This window comes from Chinchilla lanigera, unplaced genomic scaffold (assembly GCF_000276665.1).
Source record: "Chinchilla lanigera isolate Chin_1 unplaced genomic scaffold, ChiLan1.0 scaffold00021, whole genome shotgun sequence".
Taxonomy (NCBI): Eukaryota; Metazoa; Chordata; class Mammalia; order Rodentia; family Chinchillidae; genus Chinchilla; species Chinchilla lanigera.
The window spans coordinates 13686702-13702011 of NW_004955422.1; the positions used below are offsets into that span (position 1 = coordinate 13686702).

General features: G+C 57.9%; 2 protein-coding genes across 8 annotated transcripts in view; one reads left to right on the forward strand and one right to left on the reverse strand.

Annotated features, from left to right (window-relative positions):
- Lsp1 (lymphocyte-specific protein 1) overlaps positions 1–10981 on the forward strand; it is a 33089-nt gene extending 22108 nt beyond the window's left edge. For 2 of the 4 annotated variants that reach the window (XM_005384187.2, XM_013514167.1), the window contains exons 2-11: positions 1002–1139; positions 2065–2223; positions 3959–4124; positions 4483–4575; positions 4784–4827; positions 4976–5057; positions 5679–5813; positions 6145–6222; positions 6355–6457; positions 10537–10981. In XM_005384187.2, the coding sequence (XP_005384244.1) occupies positions 1002–1139; positions 2065–2223; positions 3959–4124; positions 4483–4575; positions 4784–4827; positions 4976–5057; positions 5679–5813; positions 6145–6222; positions 6355–6444 (985 nt within the window). In that variant the 3' untranslated portion in view covers positions 6445–6457; positions 10537–10981. The remainder of the gene's footprint in view (positions 1–1001; positions 1140–2064; positions 2224–3958; positions 4125–4482; positions 4576–4783; positions 4828–4975; positions 5058–5678; positions 5814–6144; positions 6223–6354; positions 6458–10536) is intronic. The other 2 variants (XM_013514169.1, XM_013514168.1) reach the window with 2 other exon arrangements.
- On the reverse strand, positions 6966–15303 carry LOC102030087 (proline-rich protein 33-like). 4 transcript variants are annotated; one of them, XM_005384185.2, is made up of 4 exons: positions 15121–15303; positions 13330–13409; positions 10290–10523; positions 6966–9389 (listed from the first exon to the last, which is right to left on the reverse strand). In XM_005384185.2, exon 4 carries the CDS (start codon positions 9378–9380, stop codon positions 7977–7979), a length of 1404 nt encoding a protein of 467 aa, XP_005384242.1. In that variant the 5' UTR covers positions 9381–9389; positions 10290–10523; positions 13330–13409; positions 15121–15303; the 3' UTR covers positions 6966–7976. The 4 variants fall into 4 exon arrangements, with proteins under 4 accessions (XP_005384242.1, XP_013369619.1, XP_005384241.1 ...); XM_013514165.1 differs by having other exon boundaries at positions 6966–10523; positions 15121–15302; XM_005384184.2 differs by lacking the exon at positions 10290–10523 and having other exon boundaries at positions 15121–15301.
- Between the last annotated feature and the right edge of the window lie 7 nt (positions 15304–15310).

Here is a 15310-nt window from a genome sequence, read left to right on the forward strand (position 1 = left end):
TCGTCTGAGAGGCTTAGGGGAGACCTGGAGAGATTAGATCATGTGTTGGCAAGGATGCCTGGCCAGGGGACTGAGGCCCAGAGGGGAGTGGGCTGTGGGGTCATGCGGCGGACACTGGCAGGAAGGACTGAGACCCCAGCAAGGAGACCCAGCCCTGTACCAGCTCTGGCCTGGCTCCCTGGGCCTGGGGCATTGAGAAACAGAGACCCCCGAACTCTCCTTTTTAGCTCTAGGCAAACTAGGAGGGGGCTCAGGATGGTCAAAGCCTGTAATCCCTACTGGACACCAGTCACTAGAGATCTGCTGGTCAAGGGCTCCAGATTCTGGGACCAGGCCATTCCATGTCTTCCCCTGGAGGCCCCCACCCCTGGGGTGAGGGGGTCTCAAGAAGACTGGTGTCTGGGTGCTCTGAGGACAGCAGCTGTCTCCACCTCAGTTTCCCCACCATGAGAAACTTTCAGAGAGACTCCACAGTGAGCTCTGAGATGAAGTTGGGGTGCCATCCAAGCCCCCCAGCAATGGGCTGAACATGAGGTGGGGACAGGGGGTGCCCTGCCTGGCCAGGCACAGGCCCTCCTCACCCTTGAAACCCAGACAAGGGTCACTTCTTCCCAATATGGGATGGAGTACCCCCATCTGGTGGGGGGGGCTGGCTGCCTGGATGGTCACTTGTCAGGGCTGCTGACAAGGGCCAACACTCCCTGGACCCCACGCACCCTCCTAGATCCCCCCGGAGGCAAAGCCACACTGCTCTAGGTCCTGCCTCTGGTAAGGTCCAAGGACAAGCTGGTGGAGGCTGACAGATGGTCTCTGGTGCCCTTCCATCCCCAAGACAGTCCTGGGTCCTCCACCTGGGCCAGAGACACCTTTACAACTGCTTTGCATGACCTAAAGATTGGTAAATTAAGGCCTGGAGCACTGGTTCAGGGTCTGGGCTTATCTACCCTCACTGTGTGGCACCATGTCTTCGGCCGTAGTATGATTGCCTTTCTCTTCCCCAGGCTCACCACCCAGTGGAGTGTGGAGGATGAAGAAGAAGTGGCCAGGGAGCGGCGCCGGCGGGAACGAGACAGGCAACTGCGGGACCAAGACCAGGATGAGGGTGGCCAGTCCCCAAAGTGGCCAGAGCAGGAGGCACTGTAAGCCACCCTGACCCTGGATCCTGGCATCCTGCAGCCTATGCAGAGCAGAGTGCTGGTGGTCAGACCTTGGACTTTGGGGTCCCAGTACAGGAAGAATCTCAGAAAGGACTGTGCTCTCAGAGAAAGTGTAGTCGGCAGCCTGGGGCGACCCTGTCTGCTGGACCCCTAACTGGCCAGAGGGTGCACAGAGCCACGTGAAGTGGCCCACTCCCACCAGCCTCCTGGGGGCTCTGACTCAGGTTCTGGATACCCTTCCTGGTCCCAGCCCTTGCTTGGACTGATGCTGACCCCAGCCACGTAGCTCTGGCCCCTGACCCCCTCCCAAGCTCCCTGCTGCCGGTGACTCACAGAGGCCATGTCCAAGTTGGCGGCCACAAGCCGGCTCGTTTCCTTCCTGGGCCCAGGAGGCCCCCGAGGCTGGGCTGGGCTGTTTTTCCAATAATGCTCCCCTTCCTCTTGGCCCTGTTTTGTTCCATTTTCTCCGAGTCAGCATATTTGGGTGGGGTGAGGTGCTACAGCGGTCATGGCCTCTTGGCTGGGTCCTTTGTCACTCCTGAGGCTGCGAGCCCTTCCTAGCCCCTGCTACTGAGTAGCTTACCCTGCTACTCAGGAAGGCCTGTGAAAAGCCACTAAGAATAAGCCTGGGGTTGGGGCAGCCTCTGGAAGCCCAAGACTAAAGGGAGAGGCACAGCTCTGTCCTCTGGGAGCCCCAGACTGACGGGCTGGGCATAGCCCTATTGTCAGAAATTCTCTGAGTACAGGGCAGACACGGATTAACTATGGGGAGCCACTTACGAGGCAGATGGGGTCTCCTACACATGAAGCCCGGGATCTGAGGGGAAAGACAAGGGAGGGGCGTGGGGCTAGGTTGGAGCATGCCGAAGTTCAGCCCTAAAGCCCTCCACTGCTCTTTCACCCTCAGCCTGAAGCCCTCAGAGACCCCTGAACTGGATGAAGACGAGGGCTTTGGTGATTGGTCACAGAAGCCAGAGCAACAGCAACAGTCCTGGGGGACTGAGGGGTCTGTGGACAGCTGCAAGCCCCCTTGGGGCAAGTGTCCAGAGGGGGAGCAAGAGGACAGGCAAGTGGGGCGGGGTCAAGACCCGGAGGTTGGGCTGCTGGACAGGGCCCCCACTGTCTCTGAGCCCCTAACTATGTCTGAGTAGCAGCCTCTGCTCTCCCTTCCCAGCCAGCCCCCACCAAAAGCCCCATGGCTGCTAAAGGGGGAGAAAGGAGGGAAGGGAGGAAGGGAGGGAGACGGCAGGGAGGCCTACGAGGGGCTGTAGGGAGGGGGCGGTGAGGAAATTTCATTCCTGGGCTCCCTAGGGCCCCTGGGCCCCATCCAGACCAGCTGCGGCCGGCGGGGATTGGGGTGGGGGGGGTTGCCACATCAGCACGCAGCTGCAGCCCACTGACGTAATGCAGGCTCTGCAGCCCGCACCCCCCTCCCTGGGGGCTGGCTGATCTCCATTCCCACGAAGGGGAGCAGGTATTTCCAGATGTGTGCCTTCGAGGTTGCCTGGGGGGGGCACGCTTTCCAGATGTGTGGACGTGTGTGCCTGTCTGAATCAGGATGGGTGGGGGCCCAGAGAACTCCTGGGCTCTGTGGATGGGGGCTGCTCCCGAGCCTCACCTTGCCCTCCCCCAGTTCAGGGTCTGAGCTGCTCTTAGTAGCTCATGGGCTACATGTGAGGACAACCCCACCTTGCTCCATCAGGCCTAGGGCAAGGGTCCCCAGTCCTGCCTGGGAGCTCCAAGCTTGGGGAATTTCCTCTTCTCCTGACCTGGGCCCCTCTGAGCTCCCTAGGCCAGCGGGGGCTCTGGTTCAGCCCTCTCCCATGTCATGGCCACCCCATTTCCACCTACAACCAGGCTCCCACACCCCAAGAGCCATCTGCCTATCCTGGCCCTGGTCCTGGCTTGCCTACTGCTGGCCTCAGTTTCCCACTCCCCCCTTCATGCCTTTGGCTGCACAAGCTGTCTCTGAGATGGGGCAGCTGTAGCCTTGCCTGCTGGCTTCCTGCCTTCTCTCGCCCAACAGCAGGGGGCACTTTTGCTCTATTGGTAGAGTCCTGAGCCCCTGCACTCCCACCCCACCCCCGCACCTGACTGTCCGCTCACAGACCGCCAACTCCTGAATGGCCCCTCTGTGTGGCTGCCGCTGGCTGGGACCTGGCCCACCTTGGACGGTGGGTCTGGGTCTTGGCTGGCAGGTCCGCCAAGGGGCCTGAAATCATGGAAAATGCAAGAATTTACCATCTTCTCCAGGTTCAGTCCCGCTCAAGTGCAGAGCCACGCCCAGCTGCCAGCTGGCTGCCTCCTCTCTCCGGTGGCCCCTCTCCTCAGTGATGTGTGCCTGCCCTAGCTGACCCAGTCCCAAAAAACACCCCTGCACCCCACCTCCCTGTCTCAACATACTGATCCGCTTGCCTACGGCTGGAGTAGGGCAGCCCAGGCAGCCCAGGCCAGTGGGGTGGTTGTGTACAACTCCCTTGAAGCTGGCCTTGCCTGGATAGGGAGCTTCAGGGAGGGGCCCTGCGTGAGTGCAGGGGTACCTTGCACAGCAGGAACCATGCAGGGACTGCCGTTCTTAACTGGGCTTCAGGACCTGCACACAGAGGGTTCTCCAAAAATCGGCTGCTGGTGAGGTTGCTGGGCCTCCTTCCCCAAAGAAGCTGGGATCTCAGAAGTCTCAACATTCAACTGTCTGACTGCCCCTATTTTACAGATGGGGAAACTGAGGCTTAGAACTAGGAACAGACCAAAACCAGGGAATCAAGTGGTTCTCAATTAGCTTTGCTTCCCTTTCTACACAGTAGGTCCTGCCAGTGTCCCTGTGAAAATGACAACAAGAGTGGTGGACCTCATCACATAGAAACCCACCTGGAGGGACTATGTCTGGGCCAGGAGGGACCAGGCCTAGAGGAGGAAGCTGTCCAGGACCACCTGGGGGCTGCAGAGCCTGGAGAGGCAGAGGAGGAGGTGAGGGCTCTCCCCGGGGGTTGTGGTAACCTCTCTCCCTGGGTTGGGTCTGCCTTGGCTCCTGTACCACAGTGTGGACCTTGTGGACTGGCCCAGTGCCCCCTGCCCTAGACTCTTTCCCCTCAGGCCCACATTCTCAGAGGGTGGAGGCAGTGAGCCTGGTGACCCCTGGGGCAAGCTCCTCCTCTTGATCAGGAGACACACTTCTCTGGCGGGAAAATTCCGGGACTGGAGCATGTCAGGGCCAGACAGGGCCTGAGGCCCAGGGAGGGGAAAGGGTGTGCTCCAACATGCCCTAGGAGGGGCAGGAGGGTTGCAAGGAGGCGGTCACTGGGTCATGTGGGTTTTGTGTCCCCAGCACCAGAAATGTCTACAGCCCAGGACCCCCAGCCCCCTGGTCTTAGAGGGGACCACCAACCTGCGCTCACCTCCCCTGAGCCCTACCACCAAAGTAGGTCAACTCCAAAGGCTTCTGCTCTGTCTCCCCAGGCTCGTGCTCCACATACTCTCTGCTTCCCCCTACCCCTTGCTCATAGCTAGTGCTCAGTAAAACCTCTTGACATGGAAGTGTGTGCTGGGATTGATGGGTGGGGCTGCTAGGGGATGGTGTGCACCTCACTTTGGCTACTCAAGGTCCATGCTTCTGCCCAACCCCACAGCTCGCCGACAGGACAGAGTCCCTGAACCGCTCCATAGAGAAGAGGTATGTTTGTCTGCTCTCGGGGATCCTCCAAGAGGAGTTGAAGAGAGTAACTGAGATCTGGGATCCTGGAGGGCCCTGGGAGTGGCACAGGGTGGGCTGGTAAGGGTCCTGGCAGAGATACAGGAGGCTCAACACTTCTGCTCTCCAGTAACAGTGTGAAAAAGTCCCAGCCAGCACTGTCCATCTCCAAGATTGATGAGAGGCTGGAACAGTACACTCAGGCCATTGAGGTATGTTCATCAACCAACGCTCCCTTCATTCAATCAACGCCAGACAGCCAGCCAACACCTCTCCATTGGTACACTGCTCCTCCACCCAACTGGCACTGTCATCTCATCAGCGTCTGTTCATTCAAATGTCTCCTCTCCCTTCCCAAACATTCCTCCTTCTTCTAATCCATACCTTTCCATTCAGCCAGCACTCTTCTACCCATCCAGCAATCCTGCATCCAATCAATGTCTCTCTGTCCATCAAACCCCATCCCTCTATTCAAAAAAATCCCTCTATTCAACCAACACCCTCCTCCATCTAACCCATGCCCCTACACCCACCAAAACTCCACTCAGTGCCCTCCATCAGGCCCCTGTTCCCCTACGCCTATGCCACGAGTCGCAATAAGACAAAGCCCGCATGTCTTGTGTGCCATTATGTCATTTGTACTCTTCAAAATAAGGGCATATTTCATAAGTACAGGGAATGAAGGAAACCACATTTTTCCAGAGTGGTTCTAGCCCTGCACTGGGAAAGCTTCCCTGGGGAAAATAAAGATAAAAGAGGCTTCCCAGGATCCTCTGATGTGCTCTATGGGGGCTGTTGACTAATGCTATCCTGGGGCTCTCTCTTCTCTGCAGTCTGCTGGTCGGACCCCCAAGCTATCCCGCCAGGCTTCCATAGAGCTGCCCAGCATGGCTGTGGCTGATACCAAGAGTCGGTGGGAGACTGGGGAGGTGCAGACTCAGTCTGCTACCAGGACTCCCTCTTGCAAGGTAGGGTCCTCCCTTGGGCAGGGTTGGGCTGGGTAGTCAAAGCCTGGGAAGTTCCTTGAGAAAGAAAGTGGTAGCTCATCCAGGATGAAGCATGGGTGGACAGAGCACTGGGATGTGTGGTGAGGTGGCTCCAAAATGTCTGTGCCAAGTCTGTGTCAGCCAGTGACAGTACTTGGTGCCTTTTCTCCTTTCCTGCCTGTGCCCTCAGGGTCTCACTTCCAGAGGGAAGGTGGGTGAGTTCGCAGCCCCCTGGTCAGGGCCAGAGAAGGCCAGGCAGAAGAGAAAGATCCAGGGCTTCCAGCCCTGTGACTGCTCCCTCTTATGCCCCCAGGATATTGTCGCTGGAGACCTGAGCAAGAAGAGCCTCTGGGAGAAGAAAGGAGAGCCTAAGACATCGTCTACAGTCAAGGTGGGTCTTGGTGTAGTTGGTGCAGGCTGAAGGTGGTAAAGAGGGACCTGTTCATGCGAGAGGGCTTCCCAGGGGCAGCAGCTTCTCCTTTGCAAAGGTCTCTCCTTGACTCTTGGTCTTCTTCCCCAATAGAGCACCCCATCTGGGAAGAGGTACAAGTTTGTGGCCACTGGCCACGGGAAGTATGAAAAGGTGCTTTTGGATGACAGCTCAGCACCTTAGGTCACACATTTTGGTAAGTCCAAGGCAGTGACCAGAGCATAGAACACTGTACGTGACACATGCCATTCTACCACATTCTGGGAATGTGGCAGAGTGGAGAGGGTCTGCTTGTCCTCTTTCACTCTGGGCCCTGAAGCCTGAAGTCCTGGCCTCGGAAAGTGGCTGTATCTCAGACCCAGGCTGGTTGTTCAGACCCTAAGCAGACTTGTCCCTTATCTTATACCAGCCCCAAACTCTATGTCTCCAGAGTCAGGCCAGCCCAGCCGCTGCTCAAGGGAAGTTCAAAGCTCCCTTCAGGGTTGCTGCCGTGTGCACTTGGGCTCTTTGGGAAGGAATGGCAGCTTGACCGCTACTGGAGGAAGCAAACAGGACAGAGCCCCCAGGTGCAGGATTCCCCATGTGTCGGTACACTGGTTCTGTAAAGGGGACAGGATCTAGGTTTTGCCCTCTTGTCCCTGCTAAAGGCCATTGAAGAGCTTGCTGTGCCCAACCTTGGTCAAGATAGAGACCTGGCACCTGCATGGTTAGATAAATGTTTATTGGTGGCCCAGGTCCCAGGCTCAACTCAGCGTGGTCATTGCATCCGTGGGGCAGCCAGCCCACCTTCATTGCCTTCTTCCCCTGCCAAGTCCTGTGTGGTGGCTGCGGCTGGAGCTCTCTCCTGGAACCTCTGGGCCCCTGTCTTCATGGCTGGTGGCCCATCAGGGTTGCTGTTTGCAGCCTGAGACCCCTCCAGTGCCCCTGTGCAGGCCCCAGCTTCCAATCCACACATTTTGGCCAGGTTGATCTCCCAGCCCTGATGTTGAGGATGCCTTCCTCACCCTGCCATCAAAGCCCAGATGTGACTAGCGGGGTGCCCCTGCCCCCTCTCCAACCAGCAAGCTCCCAAGAAGCTGACAGCCCAGGAAGGGAAGCAGAGGTGTATGTGAACAGGGCCATGGCCAGGCCTCCTCCTCTGCTCAGTCAGCTTTCCTCCGTGCCTCTGAGCACCCCTCATCCACCACCATCTGCATCCTGGCATGGGGTCTGGCTCCCGCAGCCCCTTGAGCCTCTCACAGGAACACAAACGCCAACCAGCTCCTGCTGCTGGTGACAGTTCTGACTTCACACAGAAGGAAATATGTCTCCCAGGCTTTGACAATTGGGGGGCATGCTGCAGGGCCTGCCTGGCAGCATCAGTGAATCCAACTTCTCCCCTCACCACACACTTGCATATTTTCCTCCTCCCCAAGTCCCATCCCTCAAATCCCACACTACATTGATCAGACCCATCCCCCGACACCAGTGAGACCCTGGCCTCCCTTCTGCATTCTCTTTGCTTTGTCCACCTCTCTGACTTGTCCTTCCTGACCTGTCCACTTCCACCAGGCTCTTCTGAGCACCAGGATGCATCCTTCCCAGGCCACCCACACATACCTCACCCACCAGCCTCCCTCCACCCCACGCCCCCTTGTGCTTCCTCCTGCAATGGCTGTGGCCTCCATGCTAGAGCTCAGCCATCTTCTGTCCACCCTGTGGTCTTGGACACTTCTTCACCAGAGCCTCCAGCCAGCTGCTGTCCGGTTGAAGTTCTTGGGCTGGGGGCTCAGCGCTACAAGGGGTTGGAATGTGGGAGGGGCCCGTGCAACCTCCTGCAGCTTTCGGGCATTGAAGCGAGGCCTGTACAGGAAGGGCAGACGGGGGAGGCCAGCCAAGGGATGCTCCCCATCTTTGGGCCCTGCTGGGTGGTTGTGAGACTTGGCCACTGACATGCGGTACAGCACAGCATCCCACATTCTAGAGGCCCGGGAGGCAGGGGGCCGGGAGCTGGCTGCAGTGGGTTCCTCCGGCTGAGCAGGCTCCAGGCTAGGCTCCTGCCCTGGGAATTGGGGCTCTTCTGCCTCCTCCATTAGCTGCTTTTTGAGGCGTGTCCAGCCACTGAGCCGGGGCTTGGGGGGAACTTTGGGGGCAGGCCTTGGGTGGGGCCCTGAGGCCAAGGCCAGGGATGATGGGACCCCCTCGACCTCCAGTGTAGGGCTGGCTATAGGTAACTGCTCCGAGTGCTCAGCTTCAGGTGCTGTGGGAACCGGGCTGTATGGTAAGGGTCCAGGCGAGCGGTAGGTGGGGGCGATGGGCACCACCACCCTGGTCCCTGCCTCTCTGGACACTGCGGCCTGGAAGCTGGATGGTGGCCTCACTGTAGGGGGCTCCTCAGGCCTAGGACTGACAGCCTGGGCCCCAGCAGGCAATGGGCGGATATGAGCCACTGGGATCTGGGGCTGGGTACTAGGGAGACCTGGGGCTGGTTCTCCATTCCGGCTGCTGGGTCCCCCACTCAGGTCTGTCCTGGGGGACTCAGGAGTTCCTGCACTTGGGGATGGTGCCAGCTGGATGTGCACCTGAGTGACATGGGTGCCCCCTATTGTGGGGGTCAAGATAGAGGCAGAGCGACTGGGGGGCTGGGCAGGCTCTAGAACTGGGGCTTCAAGCCTTGAAGGGGCCTTGAAATGTGCAGCCAGAGCCTGGCGCTGAGTGAGGCTGAAGGAGAACGTGGACCTCTGCAGGGGCGAGGCCACATGGTGAATGACTGGGGTGTGCGGGGAGCGGGGCAGGGGCACCACAGTGTGTGGGGCCTCAGCAGGACGCAAGGCCTCAGCGGGACGTGGGGCCTCAGCGGGACGCAAGGCCTCAGCGGGACGTGGGGCCTCAGCGGGACGTGGAGCCGTGGTCTCCAGGTCATGGCTAGCTTCGCTCACGGGGGACAGGGAGGTGCGGAAAGCTCCAGGTGGGGCAGGGGCAGCTCCTGCCATCTTCTTCCGAGCCGCCTTCCTCAGAAGCTTCTGCAGACGCAGGTTGTCTTTCCCCGGTTTGGGCAGCAAGGGTGGAGGGGGGCCAAGGGTCCCCTGGGGGCTCCGGCCACTGGCCCCCAGAGGCACCGAGGCAGTGGAGATGAGCATCACTGCACCCTGTAGTGGGAGGGACACAGTCAGGCCAGCCCTCCTCCTCGTGGTGGTGGGACATGTGGTTTCCCGTTCTCCAGGAGGCCAGAGATGTGGCATTTTAACTACCAAAAGCCCTCTGCCTGACACCCAGGATCTACCGGTGCCTTCTAAGCTTGGGCATCCCTGGCTGTAGGCAGGGCTACCAAGTGCTGGTATGGAAGTGAGCCCCAAGAGCTACAGCTTCTTGGCAGGTGATAAGGGTTAGAACCTACCTGTGTCCCGATGCCCAGCACAATGCCAGTCTCTCATGCACATAAACTGGGCCAGGCCATCGTGCCATGCAGGGTGGGGGGTAAGAGACTCACAGGCAAGCTCCAAGTGGGAGGCTTGAGTCTGGCCAGTTACCGACCCTGGCCAAGGGCAGGAAGAGCAGGCTACCCGCAGACACGTGAGGGGCGCCATGCTGTCGCCAGCCCAACCACAAGTGCGTCGGTCTGCTGCAAGCCAGTGGTAAGGAGCGGCGGCCAAATGGCTTGGGAAAGCTGAGGCTGCATCATCAGAGGTAGATTGGCCGGAAGGTGGGAGCAATTTTCGCTGAGCTACGCTAAATGGGATATTCCCGCAGACCTCCTGCCCAGGGTGGTCCTGGCCAAGCCACCCGCCTTGGTTTCTGGGCGCCACGTGTTTGCAAGGACGTTGACAAATGGCATCTGGGACGAGCCAGAGGCTGTCTGGTTTGGGAAGGAGGGAGGCCTTGGGCTGCTGCCGTGAGGGCTGGCTCTAACGAGGCAGGAGCCATCTGCTGGGGAGGGGCCAGGAGGGGTCTGTTCCCTCACTCTCAGCTGCTGGCCATAGGATTAGAAAACTGAGGGAACCCCCACATTCTGGGGGGCTGCCAGGATGGGTGGGTAGCATTCCCTTTACCTTGAGACAGTCCAGGGCAGGGCCCACACTTGGAGCACCAGAGCTCACCCAGGGAGCTGATCTTCCAGGTACAGGCTGAAGCAGGGCCCTTCTGGTTGTAGGAGGGGGGTGTGCTCAGGGCCAGGTGACCACTAGTGGACCAGCAGTGTGGAGGGAGCAGAGAACCGAATCCTTCAGGAAGCATAGCTACAGCTACTCCTCAGTCTCCAGGATAATGTTCCTCATGCCCCATCCCTGTATTTGACAGGTGCAGGCTAGCAGCATCCTCCACTTTTCCAGGGGAGATTCAGCCAGACACCACTGCTGCCTCCAGCCTTGGCTAAGAAGTGCTTCTGATCACCAGCGTGGCCTTGCCACACCCCCCAACACCCCTGCTTCCTCTACCACCTCCTTTTGTTCCTGGACCCTCCAGCTTCTATACTCTCCTACTCTGATCCCCTAGCTCTGCCTCTCACAGTTGGGAAAGGAAGAAGAGTCCTGACACTGGCTAAGGGACCACTTCTTAGAGCAGTCAAGAGCCCCTAAGGAAGCTAGAGACTGAGGCCCAGTCTGTGCAGAGGGCTAGTTATCCAACCACACCTGAGGGACACCTAAGATCATGCTGGATGCTCAGGACTCTGCATCTTTCTTGCTCCCTGCTTATAGGACCCCCTCCCCCACTTTGTGCAATAAAATGTCTCAAGAGTCCCTCATGTGCTTGTCTCCATTGCTTTCTAACCGGGGAGGGATGAGGGAGTGGGACTGGCCAGGACAGAAAAGCCACATCACTGGGGCAGCCCACACACTGCATAGTGCATGCTGGTCTCAAATTCAGGGCCTATCCCACGTCCTTAAGGAGCACTAAACTCCAGGATCTGAGATGTCCTAAATTGGGGTACCCACAATGGCTGGGACCCCACATTCCTTTTCCAGGATATCTGTAACACCTCTGCCTTTCCTGGCCCAAAATAAACCTCATGACACTGGAACCACTGGACTTGTGTGAGCCCTGTCTGTGCATTCACTGAGGGGAAGAGCCACCACAGAACAGTCCCCATGATCCCCAAGCTCTGCTCCTCACAGTTGGGAGAGGAAGAAGAATCCTGACCTTGGCTGAAGGGATCATTTCCTAGAGCAGCCAAGAGCCTCTTAGGAAGGAGAGACTGAGGCCCAGCCTTTGCAGACAGCCGATCACCCCACCAGCCGGAAGGACACCCAAACCCATGCTGGACAGAGGTCTGAATGGATGGGGGATGTATGGATGGGAGTGATGAATGGACAGATGAACAGATGGATGGGAGGGTGGGAGGTAGTCTAGATGAGTGAAGGGTGGAAGATTAATGGATTGAGGGACAGATAAGTGGATGAACAAGTAGATGGGTGATGGATGAATGATGGGGAGTGGGCAAGTGGATGGATGGGTAGATGAATGATTTATGGGTGGATGTGTGGATGGGTAGATGGATAGATGGATGAATGGATGAGTAGATGGATAGGTGGGTGAATAGGTGATGGATGGAAGAATGAGTGATAGATGGAGGAATGGATGGATAGATGGGTGAACAGATGGACAGAATATGAATAGATAACTGGCAAGTGGGTAGATAGATCATGGAGGAAAAGAAGGAGGAAGGAGGAACAGAAGGAAGGAAAGTCATGAGTGTAAGAAAACAGGCTTAAGAATGAGTAAAGGGGAGGGTGGACAAAAGCATAAATAGGAGACAGGGTAGAGGATTCCTCCCCTGCACTCCTTCTCCCTGGGACCACCCTTGGGCCTGACACAAAGTCCGTTGCCCTCCATGTCTAGGGCGGCCCTTGAACATTGATGGTCTAAGCTTGACCTTGCCATTCACTTAGGCATTCAGAGCCTCCACTTTCTGAAGTCTTCTTAGTCAAATCTCACTTGCCTCATAAAAATGAACAGCTCAAGAAGGCAAAAGCTCAACAGAACACATCTGCCAAGGCAGGGCAAGTGGCATGCCACCCCCCATCCCTTCTGCCCACAGTCCTACCACTGGGAAAGTATCGAGGGCCAGCCTCTGCCAAGGCAAGAGCACTTCCCAGGTGACAGATATTCCCTTCCTTTCATGCCCAGTCTGGAGGGGATGGTGACCAAGGATAGCAAAGTCAACAGTGGGGCAGGGAGCTGGACACTAGCACAGGACCGGAGTGTGCAGTATTAAGAATCGGAGGGCTGGATCCCCTTTGGCTCAGCCTCAGGGGTGAGGACCCAAGTTCTGTTGCCTTGGCCATGGCTCAACCCATACCTTGCTTGGATTGCAGGTGCAGAGTTCACCCCAGTGTGGAGCCACACCCACACCTGCTGCCCCAAACCAGGAAGGCAGTTCTGCTACTGTCAATGTCAAGTGGTCACCACCCAGAAGGCACCTGGCCAGGGATGCCAGAACACTGACCCCCAATCCTGCCTGCCTCAGGGGCCTCTGATGGCCTACTGCTTCTAGTGCAGTCACCACTACAGTTCTGCCCACAAGAGACACCCCCTGGTATCTGCAGAGCCAATCAGTGAGTCTGCAAAACCACAGGCTATGCACAGGCGTGGGGGCAGCAGCCACCGTGGTCAGAGTGGCTCAGTCCCAAGTGCCATGTCAGCTGCTCCTATCCTGGGCCTGGCAGAACCAGCCTGCAGTGGGTCACCCTAGGGCACCAGGGAAGGCTCAGGGTTGGTGGGCTCTTCCACTCCCAACCATAGGTGCTGGGACATGGGACCCAGACTGAGGAGTCACCACAGAGGCCACTGGCAATGAGACACTGGGAAAGCTGGCCCCCTCCCATGGCCTCATCCCCACATTGGGGGTTAGCTCAGTATTACTAACTTTGAAGCCCCAACCCCCACCCCCACCCTGGGACTGGCACTAGTAGGTCTCCAGTCTCCTTCTGGGTAGAAATTTGTCTCCTACCCAACTGGACTGAGTTGCCTCTTGTCTCTGGCCTCACCAAGGTCCCCAGTCCCTCTTTCCTAGTCTCCAGAAGAGGCTTCTGCCCAGTTTCCTCTCCCTTTACATAGCCCCACCCAGGGCAGGTGGGACCCGGTGTGGATTACCTGTCACAGGACTTCAGCAGCCGGCAGCAGTGTCCACCAGTGTCTTCTCTGCTGTCCTGGTGTACCTCAGGGCTGGCGCCCTGAGGAGGAGGTAGCTGTTACCCAAAATAAGACCTGCTTTGTCCCTCTGACCTCATGGGAGAGCACCTGCCAAAGACCGAGGCTTGCTAAGTGGGCAGCCACCCTCCCCTGCTGGCCAAGCAGGGCCACTGCAGAGCCCGGGGCATGCCCAGCAGCAGGTGTGGTCTCTAAAGATCTCCCATTCTAGCCAGGCAAGGTTAGTGGACAAAGGCTTCGCAGGCCAAGCTCCAGTGAGGCCAGCAGATGGAACCAAGTTCTCCTTAAGTCCTGTGCACCACATGGGCATCTGTAACAGGAAGGTGGTAGTGTGTGCTCAGGCCTCTATTAGCAGACTCTAGAGAACCAGACTGGGAGGGAGGGCATCTGCCTCACCATGGAAGAGGCTGGGGGCTCCCAAAGAACTAGCTCAGGACCTCTGCAGGAGTTCCAGAGTAGACAGTCACAACCAGAGAGATGGTCAGTGGTACCCAGGGGTCCAGACTGTGTCTGAGGACACGGGCAGGTAGAGAGGGAGGTATAGGTTCTGACTAGCAGGACAGGGATGACCCCAGTAGCTGGGTGCTTAGTGGAGAGGTGGGCAGTGGAGGGCCCCTATCTTTCAAGCCAGTAGCCTGGGGCAATATCTGTCCTTCCCTTGTGCCCCAGACATATCCCTGCCTGTCTCTAGCCATCAAGGCCTCATCTCCATCATGTAAGGACTGTGTGAGGTGTTAACCATAGAAGGCTTAAGACACAGATCTGGGACACAGAGGCAGATGAAGCCAGAGCTGGGGTATTGTGGGCCTTGTACCGGGTCATTTTGCTGTCCCAACCCTAGGACTCTGGAGGGCAGGGTCTTGCCTGCATCTCCTGGGGCTCCTCTTGTCCTGGGGACTGGTTATCTCTGGATTGGGCAGCTTCATGGACCCCACAAGCAATGCCTAGTCCATGAGATCTGGAAGGAGTGTGCAATGTGGTCAAGGTATCAAGCTGCTCCCCACCCTATCCCTGCCTCGGTTTCCCTAGTCCAAGAGGTGGGGGCATCCAGGTATGTGTCTCCCTGGCAAGCATGGGGCCATCAGAGGCCCATGAGAGGCATCTGTTGGTTGGATGGTGCCCCCTGGAGTCCTGAGGGAAAAAAGGCCAGCTCTACAAGCACATGACCGGCCACTCAGAGCCCAAACATTACCCTGGTCCCTGGGAGGAGAGGGGCTTCCAACTTCTGGATGCTTAAAAAGGAGCTGAGGACAGCGGTGTGGCCCCGGGCCTTGGGAGGAACCAGCCACAGGGGGAGATGCCATAGCAGGAGCCACTGGACTTAGGTCACTTTTTCTGCTACCTTTTCATCTTTGTATCCCCATGGTCTCACTTAGACAAATAGGCCTGGCATCCAAGAACCTCAGAGTGATGCAGCTAAGGACTCAGAGTCCTCTACTCCCTTGGGGGCTTGGGCTGCTTCTTTAATGGAGGGGCGTGGGGCGGGCCTGGGCAAGGTTCTGCATGGAGATCCTTGCCCTGGGTGAGGTGTCCACTCCCATAACATACCTTGGGCAGAGGAGCAGGGGCTGGGGAACCTGGGCCTGGGACTCCAGGCCTGGGGACCCCCATAGAAGCCTGGCTTAAAGACAGTCCTCATATCACCATCCCAAGGCTGTATTTCACCTTCCTCCTCCCCTCCTGAGTTCTTCAAAAACAGGCCTACCATTGGGCAGTAAAAATAGCAGCTGATACCTTCCTGGGGGAGGCAGGGACCTTGACTCCTCTAGGCACGTCTCCTCCATCCTCGCCTCCTTCAGCCTCCTCCTCTGGCCATTCCTATACTTGGTCAGGGGCCTGATGGGCCACACCCCACCCTCCCACCCCAGCCACCCAGCCACTGGCCAATGGGCTGCTGGGAAAGATCAAATGTCGGTATAACATG

Coding starts and splice junctions, on each gene's coding strand:
- LOC102030087 (XM_013514165.1), bottom strand. CDS start 9,482: ATGCCACATCTCTGGCCTCCTGGAGAACGGGAAACCACATGTCCCACC.